At 37.3% G+C, this 18,551-nt stretch overlaps 1 protein-coding gene across 1 annotated transcript; it reads left to right on the top strand.

The window, feature by feature from the left end:
• Window positions 1-1,186: 1,186 nt before the first annotated feature.
• LOC139721188 (uncharacterized) lies at window positions 1,187-14,390 on the top strand. Its single transcript, XM_071632514.1, has 4 exons — window positions 1,187-1,306; window positions 8,119-8,511; window positions 9,482-9,723; window positions 10,249-14,390. The coding sequence occupies exons 2-4, from the start codon at window positions 8,337-8,339 to the stop codon at window positions 11,878-11,880; spliced, it is 2,049 nt and encodes a 682-aa protein (XP_071488615.1). The 5' UTR covers window positions 1,187-1,306; window positions 8,119-8,336; the 3' UTR covers window positions 11,881-14,390.
• The last annotated feature ends 4,161 nt before the right edge of the window (window positions 14,391-18,551 follow it).

The raw sequence follows: 18,551 nt of genomic DNA, 5'->3' as shown, positions 1-18,551 counted from the left end.
TCCATCATTTTCAATGGATTTAGTGCCTTTTGGTTGCAAACTCTTCATATATATATATATATATATATATATATATATATATATATGTGTGTGTGTGTGTGTGTGTGTGTGTGTAGACATAAGCGGTGGCCCGGGGGCAACTAAAAAATTGGCGTCGGACCACCAAATTCATCGTTTTATAGCCCGATTGCATAACTAAGATTGAGAAAGGATTGTTACTTTTGTTTTTGTTTCGGGTCAGTACATATCTTTTTTTACCCCCATCACGTCAAATCTTAAGGTTTAAATGGCTTGAACGGGCCACCAGACAAACATAAAGATTTAGTGTGGAGCCCTGATTTAAAGGGTCTCTATTCAAGTATATACATATTTCTTTTTCTCATGATGGTTAATGAAAAAAACACCCGAGATCTTGGTGTACCATTTTCTGCAACCGAGCGAATTGACCTTCAAGGTCCAGGGAAATTGTGTCGCAGAAAATCATTACCCTGTCAATTTTAAAATCCACTTCATTCATTGTTCGAAAAAATATTAGGTGGAATCAGAACAAGATGCAGTAAAAGATAAATTTTAACAAAGAAAGAGGGAAACAGGAAGCTAAACTGAAATATTATCTTAATAGATTTTCGGAAACACAAATTGATGAGTGGTAAAAACTATTAAAAAATAGACAACACCAAACAACAATAGTGTGGTTTGTGAAGGCTTATAAGTCAAATTGTCAGATTTTCATGATTGAAAAAATTCTCTAATATACAATTATTGTCTCTGCAGGAAATAGCATATATGGATTTGGCTTTATTTAACAATACACTAGAGAACTGTGTAAAAAAATATGGTTTTTAGTTCACAAAACAAACATTAAATGTCTTCTACTGTCTCCCCCCCCCCCCATATCCCATCTCCGCCCTATTTTTCCCTTCTTGTTTGCATATTGGTCATGGTTTCGTTTCTGTCTTCTACCATTCACGGTTTTTCCCTTCCCCTCAAAGGTCGGATGAATCTTCTAATTCAACAATTGTTCAAAACAATAAGTAAGTACCTACATGTACTTAGAAAATATGACCCAGCGAATATAAATTAATTTAGAAATACAATGCTTTTACAAGAGTGTGAATTGTCTGTTGAAACCTATCAAACGCTTCGCTTTAACTCCACATCTTTAATCTTTACAGTGGGAATCAACTTCCCAGTGATGTTGTATCGATTAGCCCGGGAGCGTGGATTCGACTTCTCGTGCAACCACATATTTCAACTCACCGCAGTCCCGATATTGAAATCCGCATAAGTTATGAATCTGCAACAGGTATGGATACAACATCACAGTCACACAGCATGCTTTCGATATCCATGTATCCATTTTCGACTCGGTACTCGCACGAACCATCCCCGCATGTCTCTGCGGGGATGAGTCTTCCTTGAGTTTTAATACTAGAAACTTTAACACAAAACCATGTCATTTTGCCTGTGTTGTAGAGTCAAAGCGCAGTCAGAAGTGCTTTTCAACAGGATGGAAATCTGTGCATAAACTGGCCTATGAGTCGGAGATCAAGTCGGTCACGCAAATCAAAGAAAATTATTAAGAATGGTTTTGATTGTTTGTTTGTTTGTTTGTTTGTTTGTTTGTTTGTTTGTTGTTCACTTCTGTGTGCCTGTCATGGTAGGAAGTAAAAACAAAACTAACAAATCATAAAAGACCAAAGACAGACGTGTCTTCAAAACTGTGAAAATTAAGCGTATATATTTTTTAATTGATAATAATGACATGGTTAGCCATTAAAAACATTGAATGTTTTTTTTTGAATAATTTCTTTTTATGTATTACACGTTATTTGTTATATCAGGATTTATCATATGATATAACTCGATACCTTTGGTATGCAAGCAAATCAGAGAAAAAGGAAAGTGTCATTTTTTTTCTTGCATAAATATATATATCATTATATGACAGATTTCCACTAAGGCATAATCCTGACAATAAATGTGAGAGTTTCTTAAGTTTACTCACACAGAAATTCATTAAAAAAAAAGGAACTTGTTCGAGGTATTTCCCTCCCGTGTTAGGCATTTTTAAAGTGACAAATTTTTGCTTGTAGCTCATGGACGGTATAGCACGTGGGCCTATTTTACCTAATATTGAGCTCGAGGGCCTCTTTCACTTTAGTTTCTAGTGTGGGAAGTATGACTCGTGACCTGTGCAACTCGCGAGTTGTATGACTCGTGGGCTGTATGACTCGTGGGTGTTATGACTCGTGGGCTGTATGATTCGTGGGTGTTATGACTCGTGGGCTGTATGACTCGTGGATATTATGACTCGCGAGCTGTATGACTCGTGGGCTGTATGACTCGTGGGTTGTATGACTCGTGGGCTGTATGACTCGTGGGCTGTATGACTCGTGAGCTGTATGACTCGTGGGTGTCATGACTCGTGGTCGTGGGTGTCTAGCTCGTGAAGTGCGCCCGTCAGTATTGATATCCGATGGGAGCGTGGTTGCTGGTTCCCTAAGACCTATGATCTCATAATGAGTACCCCCCCCCCCCACACACACACATACTTAAACATGTAATCTGATCGAACACTCGAGGAATAGAAGCATACAATACACGTGAGACAAAGTTTTTGAGAACCTTACTAATTCTGTATACACCCCACGCGTATATGAATGTGGCTGTGCATCACAAAAGCAACAAAAATTTGCACGACCCAACCATTCTTTAGGATTAAAAATAGGTAATATGGGTCAACCTGGTCAATTTTTAGTTCTTTATAGTTTGTAAAAGAGCAAGTCATCTTCTACGTCATTCGACAGTTTGGAACCATAACACGAAAGAGGATTTCTTTTTATATTTTCTTGAATACTTGTTTTCCCTCGAATGGTGTGATTATATAGGCAAAGTTGTTAGGCATGGCTTTAAAGGACCAGTTTAATTTTGTAAAAATCTTTTCCACTCTTTTACCTTTATATTCTTATAACTTTTGAAAAGATAATGCTTTTGCATTGAAATAAAATATTAATCATATTTTCATTTCAATTTTAATATCAATTCATTTCTCATATAAAATTCCCATATAAAATCATATCATGATTCATAATATCCAGTTTGGGAATACAATAAAACATTACATCCGGGAAACAAGCATCATATATTGTAAGATTATGTAATGTGCGTGCTACTTTATTCATGTATTTTACACCTTGCCACCCCTGTCGGTACAACTATGAACAATGAACTCGAGGTCGACGCACGACCTGATCTTTTGAAGGGTCTATTTTAAAGACAAATTTCCTAGAGAGGTATTTTTACCTCGTTCCACTCTTCTCTGTCTCAGCTTCTTTCTATTATTCAACCATTGTCACCAAGACGAACGCAGAATAAGCACTTCGCACACCAACAGTATAAACCTAACATAGGCATTTACACTCGAACGAAACACCCATCCCTTTTGTAATTCAATCGGTTGAGTCCACTATTCGCGCCATTTTCCGTTGGCAATATATCTTGCTTGCTCTGCTTCACTAAACAACCCCATCGAAGTTGTAACTCGCTACGCTACCTTCACTTTTATGTTATAGTTAAATGTATATCTGAGTAGCAGGAAAGAACCTAGGTGGCATTGTCACGACTGTTTTCCTTTGTTACATGTATCCTAACGAATATAGCATACAAGGCATGTACAAGTAAAGAGTTTGCTCCAATGTTGAGGTATTGTAGGTATGAGTGATTACGAGGAAAGTGTGGTTAGTCACCACATTTTCCTCCAATGTATTTCTTTATTTTTAATTCTTCTGTAGCTTCACCACATAACGTGATGATCAATATTCAAACTATGTTCCATTTCAGTACAGTAGATGAACAAATTAAGCCATGTATATCAAAATTCAAATGATCAAAGTCCACTTGTATTCCATTTCAGTACAGTAGATAAACAATTTAAGCTAAATATATCCCGTATTAAAGACACAGTAGTACCAAAAAGATAATCAACTCGAGGTCCATACATCAACCACTACTTTTCACTCTCGGCAACGTCGCTGAATTAACTTGACAAGTATATGTATGAAAGACATTTTTGTTACTTGTCGATTTCGACTCACTCTGGTTTTACTGTCACAAATACATGAATTGTTATACAGTCTCTTAGTTCACTGTTCGCATCCAACAAATTGTTATGTTTCTTTGTCTCCACAGCTTAATGTCTTTTCTACCCTTATTCTACCCTATTGTATAGCATCCAGATTCTCGCCTTCCCTCCGGTATCTGCCTTCATATCCTCCCTTTCTTCTACCCATACTATACACGATTATATCGAAACAAGCTTTCTCTAGTCCAGCCCCCCCCCCCTTTCAGGGCCCCGTTGCAAGAAAGTTGCAATCAATTGCAAATAATTGCTAATTTTGAAACAACCATTCTGATTGGCTCAGGGTCTGCCCTATTAAGAAGACATGCATGCAACAATGATTTTGATTGGCCAGTGACAATCAGTTGCAAGTTGCGTTTAAACGCAAAGTTTCTAGCAACGGGGCCCTGGAGTCTGCCTTTATTTCTTCCTCTTTTCCTTCACCCGCATTCCACCCCGAGCCACTCTAATGCCAAACAGGAATATGTTAAAATGACACATTCCTTTCAGAAAGGAGATTGTATTGACATATGATACTGCTTATTTCTCAATATGTGTAAGTTACAGTACTTGCTAGATCACCCCTAAAGTGAAGCATATTATTTGAATTTTGTGTTTTTGTGTGTCTACGCTTTGCAGTCCTGCGGATCATGTCAATTTCGTTTCAATCACTCCTCTATATTACAGCACAACACGCACCGATGCACCTCATCGTATACACCCCGTGTAAACGATGTGCACGCACTGCACTTCTCGTTGCACCATAATATGCTGCTATCACGCAATGTTACTCATTGTAAATGGATCCTGATTTCGGAATAGATGATCAACAGCTCGTCAACCACGCAAGTCAGTACTTCACTATCAATGAATTCAACAGTCAATTTCCTTCTAATAAGGAAAATCAGATTTGTGCTAATTTTAGTTTAATCCATCTTAATTCAAGGAGTTTAAATAAAAATTCTGAAACGTTTGAATTATTTTTAAGGTCCCTCAATGATTTCCCATTTTCCGTTAAAGGAGTTACCGAAACATGGTTGCATACCAATTCCCCAGACCTATTTGGCATTGAAAATTACAATTTTATTCGTAATGACAGAAAGCGTGGCATAGGAGGTGGGGTTGCCATGTATGTTAATAATCAAATTAGATTTAAAATTCGAACTGATTTGTGTATTCAGGGAGCAGAAAGTTTATTTATTGAAATCTTAAATGATAATGAGAAAAATATTATAGTTGGTACCATTTACCGTCCTCCACAAAATGACATTCAATCTTTTTTTGACAACTTCGACCAATGTGCTAATGAAATTCTTGGAGAGAGAAAATCCGTTTTTTTTTTTTTAATGGGAGATTACAATATAGATTTATTACAACCCACCCATTTCCATGACATATTACTTTCCAATTCACTGCATCCCCACATTAATAAACCCACCAGAATAAACAACACCACCTATAGTAAAACATTAATAGATAATATACTGTCTAATGTTATAACTGAAATCTGCACGAATGGCATTCTTTATTCAGATATATCCGATCACCTACCGATTTTTATGATTAATGATAAATCTGTAACAACCCCAAAACGCCGCCAACCCAAACAATATTTGAAAATGCATAGAAATGAAAAGCCACAAAATATCGATTCATTGAATCAAGATTTATTCGAAGAACAATGGAATGACGTCGTTGAACTCTAAGATGTTAATTCTTTTTATGAAATGTTTTTACAAAAAATATTAGATTATTATGATAAACATATTCCTTTAACTCCCAAAACAAATGGAAGGAAAAAAGTTCGGCAACCCTGGATTACTCAAGGTCTTATACATTCCATTCTTACTCGAAACCGTCTTTATAAAATATCTCTGAGGAAACCTACTCCTGAAAACGTGAAAAGGTAGTAGTTTTTTGGTAGTTTGGTAGATACTTTATTTTCTGCAAATCAATATATACATAGATTGAATAATTATGAACATAGGAAACATACAAAGTATATTTGAAACAGAGTCGTTTGACTTGCATAAACAACGATATAAAAGGAAATTAATGATATTACAGTATGCATGTCTATGCAGCTGGGATTACAATAACAATATTATATCTAAGAAGTGATAATGCAGAGGGCCGCCATTGTAAGCATTGCTTGAAAAGATGGCCGGCCCGAGGAAAAGGCAGGTAGGTAAATTGGTAACAATACAAATTCAGCTGCGAAGATAGCAGGGGAAAATAAACTCTGATGTGTGATGGTGGTAAATGTGCGTGCGAGTGCTTGAAAGTGCACAAGGGCAGATAGGCTGGGATTTAGAATAATAAAATTGGTTTGCTGGAAGAGGGGATGACTTACGATGTTGCTACTATCGGGAGACCAACATGAGTCATATAAATTATTCGTGCTCAATTCGTATTTGAAGTATACTGTGATAAAATATGCTTCTTTAAGTTTGCTTTGAATGAAAACAAGGAGGCACACTGTTTCAACTCCTCAGGAAGAGTGTTCCATGTATCCGGACCGTGATGTCTAATCGACTTTTGAGCAAGTAAAAGCTTTGGATTACTTAAATGAAAATCATGAGAACGACGGGTAGGGTATGAGTGAATATGATCATTAGTTACTAGGGCATTATGGAAAAATGGTAATAAATTTCGAATGTGTTTATACATAAATATAGCAAATAGGTATGAATGTGTATCATGGGCCTTTAGAGTTTTTAGGCGATAAAATATTTTATTACAGTATACTTCAAATACGAACTAAAATCAAATAATTTATATGGCTAATGGTGGTCTCCCGATATAGCAACATCGCATATCGTTCCCTCTTCCAGCAAACCATTTCTATTACTCTAAATTCTAGCCTATCTGCCCTTGTGCACTTTCAAGCACTTGCACGCACATTCACCACCATCACACATCAGAGTTTATTTTCCCCTGCTATCTTCGCAGCAGAATTTGTACTGTTACGAATCTAGTACGTCCCTACCTTTTCTTCGGGCCGGCCATCTTTTCAAGCTATGCTTACAATGGCGGTCATCTGCATAATCGCTTCTTAACTGCAATTGTTGTTGTAATCCCCGTTGCATAGACATGCATACAGTATATTATATCATTAATTTCCTTTTATATCTTTGTTTATGCAAGTCAAACGACCCTGTTCTGAATTTACTTTGTACATTTCCCACATGTTCATGATTATGTACCTTATGAATATTAATTTGCTGATTGATTTTATGATTTGCAGAAAATAAAGTATCTATTAAACAAACAAATTACTGACATAGAACATAGAGGTCGATGTGTGAGAGTTTCTATCAAAGTAAAAGTAAATGCTAAAGAGAAATATAATTGAACCTTCAAAAGCGAGCTTGTAAAAGGGATAGTACAGCATTGGTTGAGATGGACTATAAGGTTTCGAGAGATGATTTGAAACCACTTATGTGAAAGTAAAATTACAGAGCCTGTGATTCTAAGAGGAATTTAAAGTTTTGTTTAATGAAAATCGGTTTTGAATTGGCTGAGATATTAAAAACAAAGTGGTCCTAATAAAAGATGGGTCCCACCTTTTATTAGAACCACTTTGTTTTTGAGATATTTCAGCAATACCGAGATCGAATCTTCCTATTGCAAAGTGTTTAACTCCCCCTCTTCCCCCCCCCCCCAAAAAAAAAAAAAAACCACACACACGCTAATAATGTTCGACCTTTCTCCAGTATCGGATGTGCAAGCTAGATTAATTCGTCAAGTCCAAAACGACACTTTCTGTGTACCATCACAGCAGTTTTGTTTTGTTTACTTTTGTCTTTGCTAGTTCTAACATCACCCGTTTTTTTCCTCTTCATAATTTTTCTTGTTAACTGCTTAAATAGTTTGGCTGAACCCTTCCCATTCTCGCCCTATCTCTCAAATACGCCAATGCCGGGCTTCATGGTCTTGTTGCTGAATCTGACTTTACTATAAATATTTCAATTTATTTGATTGACTCGTTTGTGCAGATGCGGATATTGAGTTGACCACATGTAAACCAGAAGACATCATCAGTAAAACTTCGTATCGCAATAACGAGTATCTTTACTGGCTGGTGCAAGCTCCGCCCACTTATGTAATCCATTTCACCGTCCAGTTCCTCCACATCGAGGACCAGTACGACTTCGTATACTTCGGGTTCAATGTCCCGATCCGGCCAAACGACTGGCGTAAACTAACTGGATCAATGACGAATAATTCTTTCCGGTCAGACTCAAATCGCCTCGCTATCATATTCACCGCAGACGCTACCAAGCAGAAAGCTGGATTTAATTTTTCCTTGAAAGCTTTACCAAAGAGTAACATGACTGAAACACCAAGCCCTTCGTGCTCTCCTCAGACTGAGACTTACACAAATTTAAGTGAGTGCGAATTCATTTTTTTTAAACATTCTGTGCGTAGAGTATTTTTTTTTCCAAACTGCAAAGCACAATCCTTGGTGGTACAATCTTTGCCATGATTTAAACCAATTACCAAGACCGTAGTTTTGTATAGGACATCAAGTGTCGCATGGCCTATTTCGTTACGAAATGACTGATTTCGTAACAAAATTGGTCATGCAACACTCGGCGCCCCATACAAACTACGGTCTTTTTCCATGGTTCTAACCATGAACAAAAACTCTACCATCTTGGTGAATACGGGCCAATGAGTTTTACGTGGTCACTATCGTTCACTGTATATGACCTATGGCGATTGGTATCGCGAAGATATGAACGTAGAGCAGAATATCTTATAAATATGTGCGATTTAGCATGCTAGTACCTTATGATTCACACCATGTTTGGAATTGTTTCACTCTGCAGACAGACTACACAGAGGTTGAAATCTACTTCCCATGTACATGCATGGATGTGTTCAAGTTCATCTGAGTCATTTTGCGTGAAATGTGGATATTATGAATAGCAAAAAAAAAAAAGACCTATAAAGGTACTTGCCATATACCTCTGGACCTCAGTTACACTTTCACCCCTCAAATTTACGTTTATACCGTCAGCAGAACTTGTTGAAATAGCTGCATTGTGAAGAATTTCACACCCTCCCCCCAACAAAAAACAAAACAAAACAATACCGATCATCCTATCATCGGATAAAGGATATTGACACCTGAAAGATATTCACATTTCCTTTCCCTCTAGTTTGGAAGGAATCATACACAGCTCTCGAACTATACTTATCAAGACAAGCGAAAAGTTATGCAATCTTGACCCGTGAATTTATGTACCCAGTATGATATTTATGCTATCACGAATGTGTTGCCATTAGATGTCCTATGTCTTTTCCTAAAATCTTGTTTAGCATGTGTAAATCTTAATCTGGTTCCTGAAACAGGTACTTCTACCCGCCATCCATTTGTATCGCATATGCAAGCTATGCGAGCCCATCCAGTCCGGCACACCACTTCGCTCCGCATCGTCATCGTAGGGGTGGTAGCTGCTGTTCTAGCCATCTTCGCCGCTTTTAACGTCTTGGCGATTGTTTGTGGTACAAGGAAATATCGACGCAAGCAACCACAAGCATCCAGCAATTCTTACCTCAGTGACAACTTTTCTTCCGAAGATTCTGACTTTTCCGTAAGTGGACAATATTTCCAAACGCAAGACCTATCATAATCGGTGGGATTTTAAGTTATGCCTCAGCGGAATCACCTCCCTCACTGTCACAGCAAATTTTTTATACAGTCATTGGCTGAGATGAGGATCTAGCTTTTAACTTTGTGCGAGATACTTAGAAATCAATTTATGAAATGTTTAGGACTGCACAATTTCAAGAGAAATTCAAAATTAAAACGGTTGAGATATCCAAAAACAAAAACAAAAAACAAAACAAAGCAAGCCTAATAAATATGGTCACACTTGTATCGGTATCGCTTTATTTGGGATATTCAAGCCATTTGAAAACCGATTTTCATTAAAAAAAGTTTGAATTCCTTTCAGAATTATTCATGTTCTTTATCTCACAAAACAATTGGAAACCTGAAGTCCAATCTTCACCAAAACCATACCATCTCTTTAAAGGTTAGGACCACAAAAGAGACTTTCGAAATGACATTTTGTGTTAATGATCTCATGTTTTTTGCTTCCCGTTTCCTTCCACAGACAAGTTTTTCCAGCGGATCTATGATTCTCCATGATTCAAGCGAAGACCTGTCTGACTCTCGCTCTCAGGGGCCATCCACTCCTTCAGAAAGAAGGATGGCCACAGGGTCAGAACATTCGATTATGTCGTCACAGACAAGGAGTCCGTTCGTGATGAATCAACCGCAGGGTTCCCTTCCCTCTGGAAGTTCCGAGAATCTATTGACAGGATCGCAAGTTCAGACTCAATATCCCGAAGTAAACGACTCCTCGACATTAGGAGGATACTCTGATGACGACATCGGCGTAGCTAATGGACCAGCAGTGACGAGAAAAGTACGGCATTCCTATTTCCCGGGTTTCGATTGTTCCTCGATGAGCCCTCATGGACCAGGGACAATGGTGTGTCCATTGCACACGAAAAATTGTGACAGCGAAATTACGGCAAGTCAGACAAGCCCAATGACCGATGATAACTCTATGCAGGATGAAGGCCATCGAAGGGATCCTGATATCGACTCCTATGTTGCTCTCCGCTGCGGTGACCGAAAAGCAGGAGTCGAGGAAATATGTCCCGTTTATTCCATGCCCAACAAAGAGACAAAGAAAGATTTCGGGAATACACCATCGTCAAGAAATGTGTACTTGGATATGCAGTCCGAAAAGAATGATACGCTCTCTCAAAAAGCCATGGACCACGGAAGAGCCATGGAAGCCTTGAATCCATGCTACAGAGTGCCATGTGAACCCAGAAGATTATCCCCTGATAGCATGGCACAGTCCCGCCATCTTCCCGACCTGATAGGGTCTGTTCAATCTTTGATCGAGGCAACACCAGCAAGAAAGCAGACGAATGTAACACGCTTTACTCATTCAGCTTTTTCTCCCTTCGGACAACCTCCTCTGGGGGAGAACAAGAAAAGATCTAAAATCACCCATACCTACTTCCGGGGAGTTGGTTTCAACCAGCTCAGGGCAATCTCCACTCCTTCGGTTCCCGCAGAGTGCATTTATGATGAAGCAAAATCAGATTTCAAACTTTCAGTTGAAGATTATTTTGAAGCTCTTGGAGACGTTCAAGACTTACAAACAGCAGAAATATCCCCGGCAGTTATTCAGACTTCTGGAGAGTACGTAACTCCGTCTTCCTCGCTTGAATCGTTGATTAGCAACGGGAATATGAATGGGCGTAAAATACAGCACATCTACTTTGGTAAAGGGAAGGTTACGAATCAGTGTCACGAAGGGATTCCTACCATTACCCACGAATCTTTTTACGACGACGCAACGTCGCACCATCTCAGAGAGCAAACACCATCTCCTAACTCCATCGAGCCATCGGCGCCTCCAATGGACACTCCGGCAGACTTTGATGCACTTGAGCATCTGCCTGCAATCAAACTTAGGAATAAGTCGCCTATGAACTCATCACCAATAACAAATTCTTCTATCAATCCAGACTATGTTAACGGAAAGAATGATGAGTCTACAGTACATCACATTTACTTTGGTGGAGTTACAAATAGGCATTCTCCATCGGAAGAGGACTCAGATTTCGATGACACAACGTCTCCCGAATCACCATCGTACCGACAGGGGAAAACAGCCGCAATTGTTCAAAAGTTTGAAACACTTAGATCTACAACGAGATAGTTTCATATGCCTGTAACTCAAATGAAGCTGTCAGCCTCGATGGAGCTGATCATAGAAAATGTTTTGCCTGATTACACTTGATTTTTGATACATTCATTGCTGAAATCAACTTCCTCAAGAAAGGGGAGAGGATAAACTTTCAGGGGAAAATCTTTATCAGGAAAAAAAATCAAAATTCCTGGGTTTTCATTACAAAATAGTCGACGTGCATTATAACTGTTATTCACATTTTTTTTTTCATGATGATAACAATATCACTCCCTGTGAGCAATTTGATCTTTTATTGGTAAACGTAAACACAACATATTATGTAGCCCCAGCCACTTGATGTTTATGATCAGCTTCTTGGGTGGCCCTTGCCAAATACCGTGTTTTTTTTAGATCTGCGAAGATTTCAAAAGATTGGTTCAGTCAAAGATGATAATTCCACAGGGTGCTTCTTGTAGCATTGGTTTTTTGTTTTTGTTTTTGTTTTTTGGGTCATTTCAAGAGGCGTGCTATTAAAAAAAGAAATAAAAATGATTACTCATTCAAAGACGTTAGTGAACTATACCCAGATTTGAAATTGTTTCGGGTATAAGTAACTAAAGAGAAAAAAATAGACAGAGAATGTATGTATACAGCAGTTGTGCCGTAGACAATATGTAAAGCGCTGTGAAACAAGTAAAGAGGTTATAAGAGCACTATGCAAATGTCATTTTTGAATTGTGTGTTGTATATACTCCAGACAATATAATTGTAGATACTTGATTTTTCAAATCATTACGAGGAAATGATATGTAGTATAAAGAGTAATTTGACACCTTCGTATATACATACTATAGACTATGGCGATGCTTTGGAGGAGCCTAATGTTCTATTTCTGCGAACCCTGATTGTTTATGTGAGCATTGTAATTATAACTACCATGACAGAGGACAATATCAATTTATTATACACGGAAGGTCAGAAGCTAGACGTTTTCTGATCAAAGAGTGTAACCGGAAGCATGTATGAACATTCATAGTGCATATGTGATATCATAGTATTTACATACATAGTTTAAAATTCTAACGGAAAGTATTCAATGCAATTATCCGAAATTAATAATATTATTTTGCAGCGTCTAAAAAAGGATAGTGTTCAATGATGTAGATAAAGTGTTAAAAAAGGTCACGGCTGCAAGAGTTTCCCGTGGCTACCAAAAGTCAAGAAAACAGAGCGGAATCTTCTCCGATGGGTAAATAATAACCTTTTGTGGCTCATAGCAAGCAGTTTATTTATACAATATTAGGCAAAAGAGGGTCAAGAGAGATATATTGGGCCTATGTAAGCGCAGACATTGATACGACTAGTACGTCCAGAAAAAGAAAGAACAAACAAGATAATAATAATCAGTGTTACTGTTTATCTCGTGATGTTGGATGTAGTTTTACAGTTTGTGTATCCCTTTTGCAACATTAGATTATTTTCTTAATGTGCATGATATAATGTTGAGGTAGGTAGTTCAGACATAGATATTTAAATTGGAAACTAATATCTACGATGGAGGGGGACTAAATGCTATAGATTTCCATGGATTCTATCCGGACCACTCAATAAAAATTCCAACCGTAATTTTTGGTTTAATAGGATAACGTATTCTAGAATGACAGGGGGTAAGTTTATCTTTCCGTAAAAAGATAAATGAAAAAGGAAATCCTACACTGTAAAAACATCGGTGTTAGATTTAACACCACGGGTGTTAAATCTAACACCGATCAAACTTCAATAGAGGACCACACCCACAGGTGTTAAAAATGCACTGTGATGGTGTTGAAAAGTGTTCACCTGACACTTCGTGGTGTTAATTTGACACTGTACCTGGTGTTATTTTGACACTGTACTGGTGTTAATTCAAAAATGACACCACATGGTGTTGATTTGATATTTCTTGGTGTTAATATCAATGGTTTAACACCCGTCCAGCTTCAATAAGAGACCACACCAGCTGGTGTTACTTTGGTGTAAATTTATTTTCACATTTTTTCAAAAATCTAGTATTTTAATGTAAAATTCTTGATAGTCTTGTTTAAATTAAAAATCAACAAGAAGTGCAGTTATCTAAGAAACTCTTCAAAAACAGTTTAAAATTTGGAAATGACACCCGGAGGTGTTAATTTAACACCATAAATGAGCACCGAAAATTTAACACCAGCTCGGTGTTCACTATTTAACACCGGACATTTTGCAGTGTAGGTGATTCGTTCATCGTATAGATTTCATACATGATGTTGGGAGACATTATTCTTCCACTATTAAAGATTTCGTGATGTTTGCAAAAGGGATAAACGACCTTGACATCTCCAACTCGGTACATAGGATTAGTATAGTCACTATAGGTTCAAAATCAAATGTTTGCAGTGATGGGTTACTGATACGATATGAATTGATAATTGTATAATATATTCCTTGTCATTTTAAGTTGGATAGGTCGAAAAATGAAGTGATTCGGAATCAAGCGACTAAAGGAATGTGTGTGTGTATGTGTGTGTGTGTGTGTGTGTGTGTATTATAATGTCACCACAGTATAGTAAGCACAACATAACATTCTTGTGATTTCTTCTCGAGAAGTTTAAGATCGCGAAGTTTGGGCCATTCGTACGCGCGCAAGAAAGAGTGCGCCGTCCGATGGCTAGTGACTGTGATGTAAAAATGCACATCTGTACATGACAATGGCCTCGCGCTCCGGAGACACCGCCCGCAAACAGATTGAGAAGTTCCGCGAGAAGTTTCGCGGGAAGTTTGCGGTCACACTGGCAAAACTTCGAGATCTTAAAGATCGCGATCTTAAACTTGGCGATCTTTTGCCAGTCTGACAGCGCCTATGAAGTCGAACTATCAAAATCTGAGTTAAGATGTTATAAAGCAGTTATTCTGTTATTCTGTACTCTGTTGGGATAGGTCTTCAACACAAACATTCACCCTACTGACGGAGAGATACCTTATTCAAACTTTTGAGCAGTGTGCTGGCGTCAGTGTAAATAATATATACATCTACATACTAGGTGTTTCAAAAAACATTTCCCACTTTTGATCATAAATATTTCAAAAACTATTCATTCGATAAAACTGTCATTGATATGAGTAATAGCTGGATAGTGTACAATTTGGTTGGAGGTAATTTGCACGTGAAAGCATAAATCAGTTTCATTAAATCTAAGATTGATTTTGAAGCAAGGTTTCACATTTTGGTCAAATTTTAACCCTCTGTACAAAAATTGAACTTCGCACAGGAACCAATGATGTGTATGTGAGTGTGTGCTGACAATGGCCCTGAACAATGGACATGCCTGAACCACCTGTTGACTAGGCGTCAGTCTGGCACTCCCTGGCACATGAATGCTTAATCAATAATTCATGTGGATTGCCCTGGGCACTGCTAGTCTGAATTCATGCACGGTAAAGTGCTTGCAAACACCACATTTCATTCCACCTGGCAATCATTTTCAAATATTACTTCTGACATATCACTAAATTTGGGATATGAATAAGCATAAATGATCTATAGTTCCTCATTCTAATACAACTATCTACTAATTAAATAGTCTGACAAATTTTTCGCTTTTTCGATAAAAAGAGATCATTTTTGGTAAAGAGTTCAGCAGCATTTATCATTGGGGCGATTTGTTTCAGAGTAGATTTATTCAAGGCTCCATATACACAAGTGTATACTCTAATTGATTTTCTTTACTTCCTGTCACCACGTTTACAATAGAACAGAAGGTATTCATTGTAATTTGTTTTTCAGAAGTAGGGAGAGCACTGACGCGACTCAATGACAGTATCGACAGGCGTTTGACTTTACACAGATACTGCCAGAGGCTGAATAAAGACTAGCTGTGATAATGGAATTTCTCATGAATGAATAATGAAGCATTCAAACCCTGGCCATTGTTCAGGACCATTGTCAGGGTGTTAACCACACACTCCCATACACACCCATTGACCCCTGTGCAAAGTGAAATTTTGTACAGAGGGTTGAAAATAGAGCAAAGTCTGGAACCTAACTGTGAAATTAATCATGGATTTCATGAAACTTATTTATGCTTTCATACTTAAACCACCTTCAACCAAATTGTACACTATTCAGCTATCATTCATATCAATGACAGTGTTATCTGATATATAGTTTTTGAATTATTAAGAATCAAAAGTGGGAAATGTTTTTTGAAACACCTAGTACTTGTGTGAACTTTTTTCTTGCCTTTTTTGAAAAGATTGGCACGATTGGATAAACTGGTTTAGATTATAATCTAGAGCTCAGTTGATACGGAATTCAACTTGTGGAAATGTTATTCTACGCAGTATTATGCTTGTTAATCTGGACTCGCTGGTAAGAACTTTTGTGCACAGTAAGTTGACTTTTGAAGAATAAAAGAAATAAATTATTTGAAAATGGAGTTTTACACGCATTAACGAAGGGTGGAATTTCGAAGGAGCATATGAAGAGTTTATGGCAAAACAGGTTAACTCCATTATTGTTAAGTTGAGATATTTTCGATTAAAGCTGGCTAAAAACAAAGAGAATAATAAACTATGGGATATTTTTAATCAGGAACTTCTGGAGTATCCGTAGTATTTTAGACGTGAAGTATCACTTGAAAGGGTTTATTTTCCTCGATTTGATGATGGGATTTTTAAAAATGTTTAGAAATATCGCTTAGCCCATTTTGCTGTAGTCATGTTTGAACATGTATACACATGTAAATACAAATGTATTTATCTTTTTGCAGCGCCATAAGCACTGAAAGGCTGACCTATACGCTATACAAGTAGCCGCTATTTTCATCATTATTATCATTATCATAATTATTACATGAAATTCGACAACTTTAATTTTGATGGGATGGTATAGTTTGGGTTAAGATTGGGGATTCATTTTCTTTTTGCGAGATAATTAAAAACCACTTATGAAATATTAAAGAGCATACATATTCTAAGATGAATTCAAAACTTATTTGATGAAAACTGGTTTTGAAATGGCTGAGGTATAGATAAAGAAAACAAACCGGTCCTATTAATAGGTGGGTTCCAACTTTTATTAGGACCTCTTTTTTTCTGGATATCTCAGCCATTTGTACTAACCAATTTTCTTCAAATGAACTTTGAATTTCTCCTAGAATTGTATGCTCTTTGACATTCCATCAGAGGTTAATTATTATTTGAATTTGAATTTCAATTAGAATTGAATTATTGCTAAAAACAGTTGGAAACCTGAAGCCCGATCTGAGCCAAAAGTATACCATCATTCTAATGCTCATTATGCTTGATTTAATCTGTATATTTCACTGTAACCATTTAATTCAAATTGAAGTTCATGATAAATTGCTCGAGCATTTGATGTAAATATCACTTTAACATTGTATACAGTATAGCTTTCGGTATGATTTAGCTGCTTCCATAGCTCAGAGTTGAAATACAAAGGTATTCTCCATGAGCGGAATCATTTCTGTGATTATTCAAACTATCATCAATGTGACTGCCGTCAATTTTGATGGGCACATCAGAATTAACAGTATTATAATTTGTTTCATCGCACCAAGACAAGAGAATCAATCAGAATAATGTACAAATATAGAGACTACGCTGAATTCTTTTGTACCAGTATATAATTCCGCAGTAACATCATTTTAAAGGGCGGTATTGGTGGAGATGATGATTTGGACTTTTAACTTTTTGCAAGATACCAAGAAACCACTTATAAAATAGTACAGAGCATACCATTCTAAGACGAATTCAAAATTTATTCGGTGAAAATCGGTTTTGGAATGGCTTAGACTTCCAATATAAAGTAAAACAAAGCGATTGTAATAAAAGGGGGTGCCACCTTTTATCAAGATCGCATTGTTTTGGATGTCTCAGCCATTCCAAAACTAATTTTCATAAAATAAATGTCGAATTCCTCTTCTTGGCATTGTATCCTCTTTCATAAGAGGTTTCTCATTATTGCACCAAAAATGTTAGAAACCTGAAGTTTTGTATCAACCAAAATCATATGATCCATCTACCTTGGAGTGGGGTGCTCATTTTAAGGCTGCCCCCCCCAAAAAAAAAAAAAAAAAATGCTGTATTTTTGCACAGCTGTCTAGCATCAAATAATATGATTATCATTTCTCTTTTAAAATACATGCAGGGTATCATTTACGTTCGTCATGTACAATTCTGGCATAATAGTTACATTCGAGTTTTAAATAGTATGAACACATGAAGCAAGTATTGGTCGTTAATTAACCTAATCATTAGTCCTTTTTGCCATGATTTTCCATATTAAAATTTTCATTTTGCTTGCTTAGCTCTTTGCGGTATCTTATGCAACCAGCTGTGTATATATCAGGCTAACATCCATTTGTCTGCCGTTCACTCTCCCTGCATGCGCTTCGCTTTTTATAACCAACTGCAGGTACTCTGTAATATTGTGTGGAGAGGGGAAAACGTTTCCCGTTATTTCTGGCCTCAGTGCCGCGACTGTCCAAGTACCTGTTTTTCATTACCCGTTGCAATGTTGACATTAATTATATGATTGACACATTGATTATGCAAATATTGAATAAACGGAAATGGCTGTATCTTCCCGCCGCAGGCTTGAGCGAAATGGTAATGTCCACGTGTGATTTTTTGCCGCTGATTGTTTAATATGTTGCCCAAGGAAT

Source organism: Diadema antillarum, unplaced genomic scaffold (genome assembly GCF_040938485.1).
Source record: "Diadema antillarum isolate AM-2024a unplaced genomic scaffold, OU_Dant_1.0 scf00000139, whole genome shotgun sequence".
NCBI classification, from domain to species: Eukaryota; Metazoa; Echinodermata; class Echinoidea; order Diadematoida; family Diadematidae; genus Diadema; species Diadema antillarum.
Note: the sequence above shows the minus strand (reverse complement) of the source record. Positions and strands in the feature narration are given on the sequence as shown.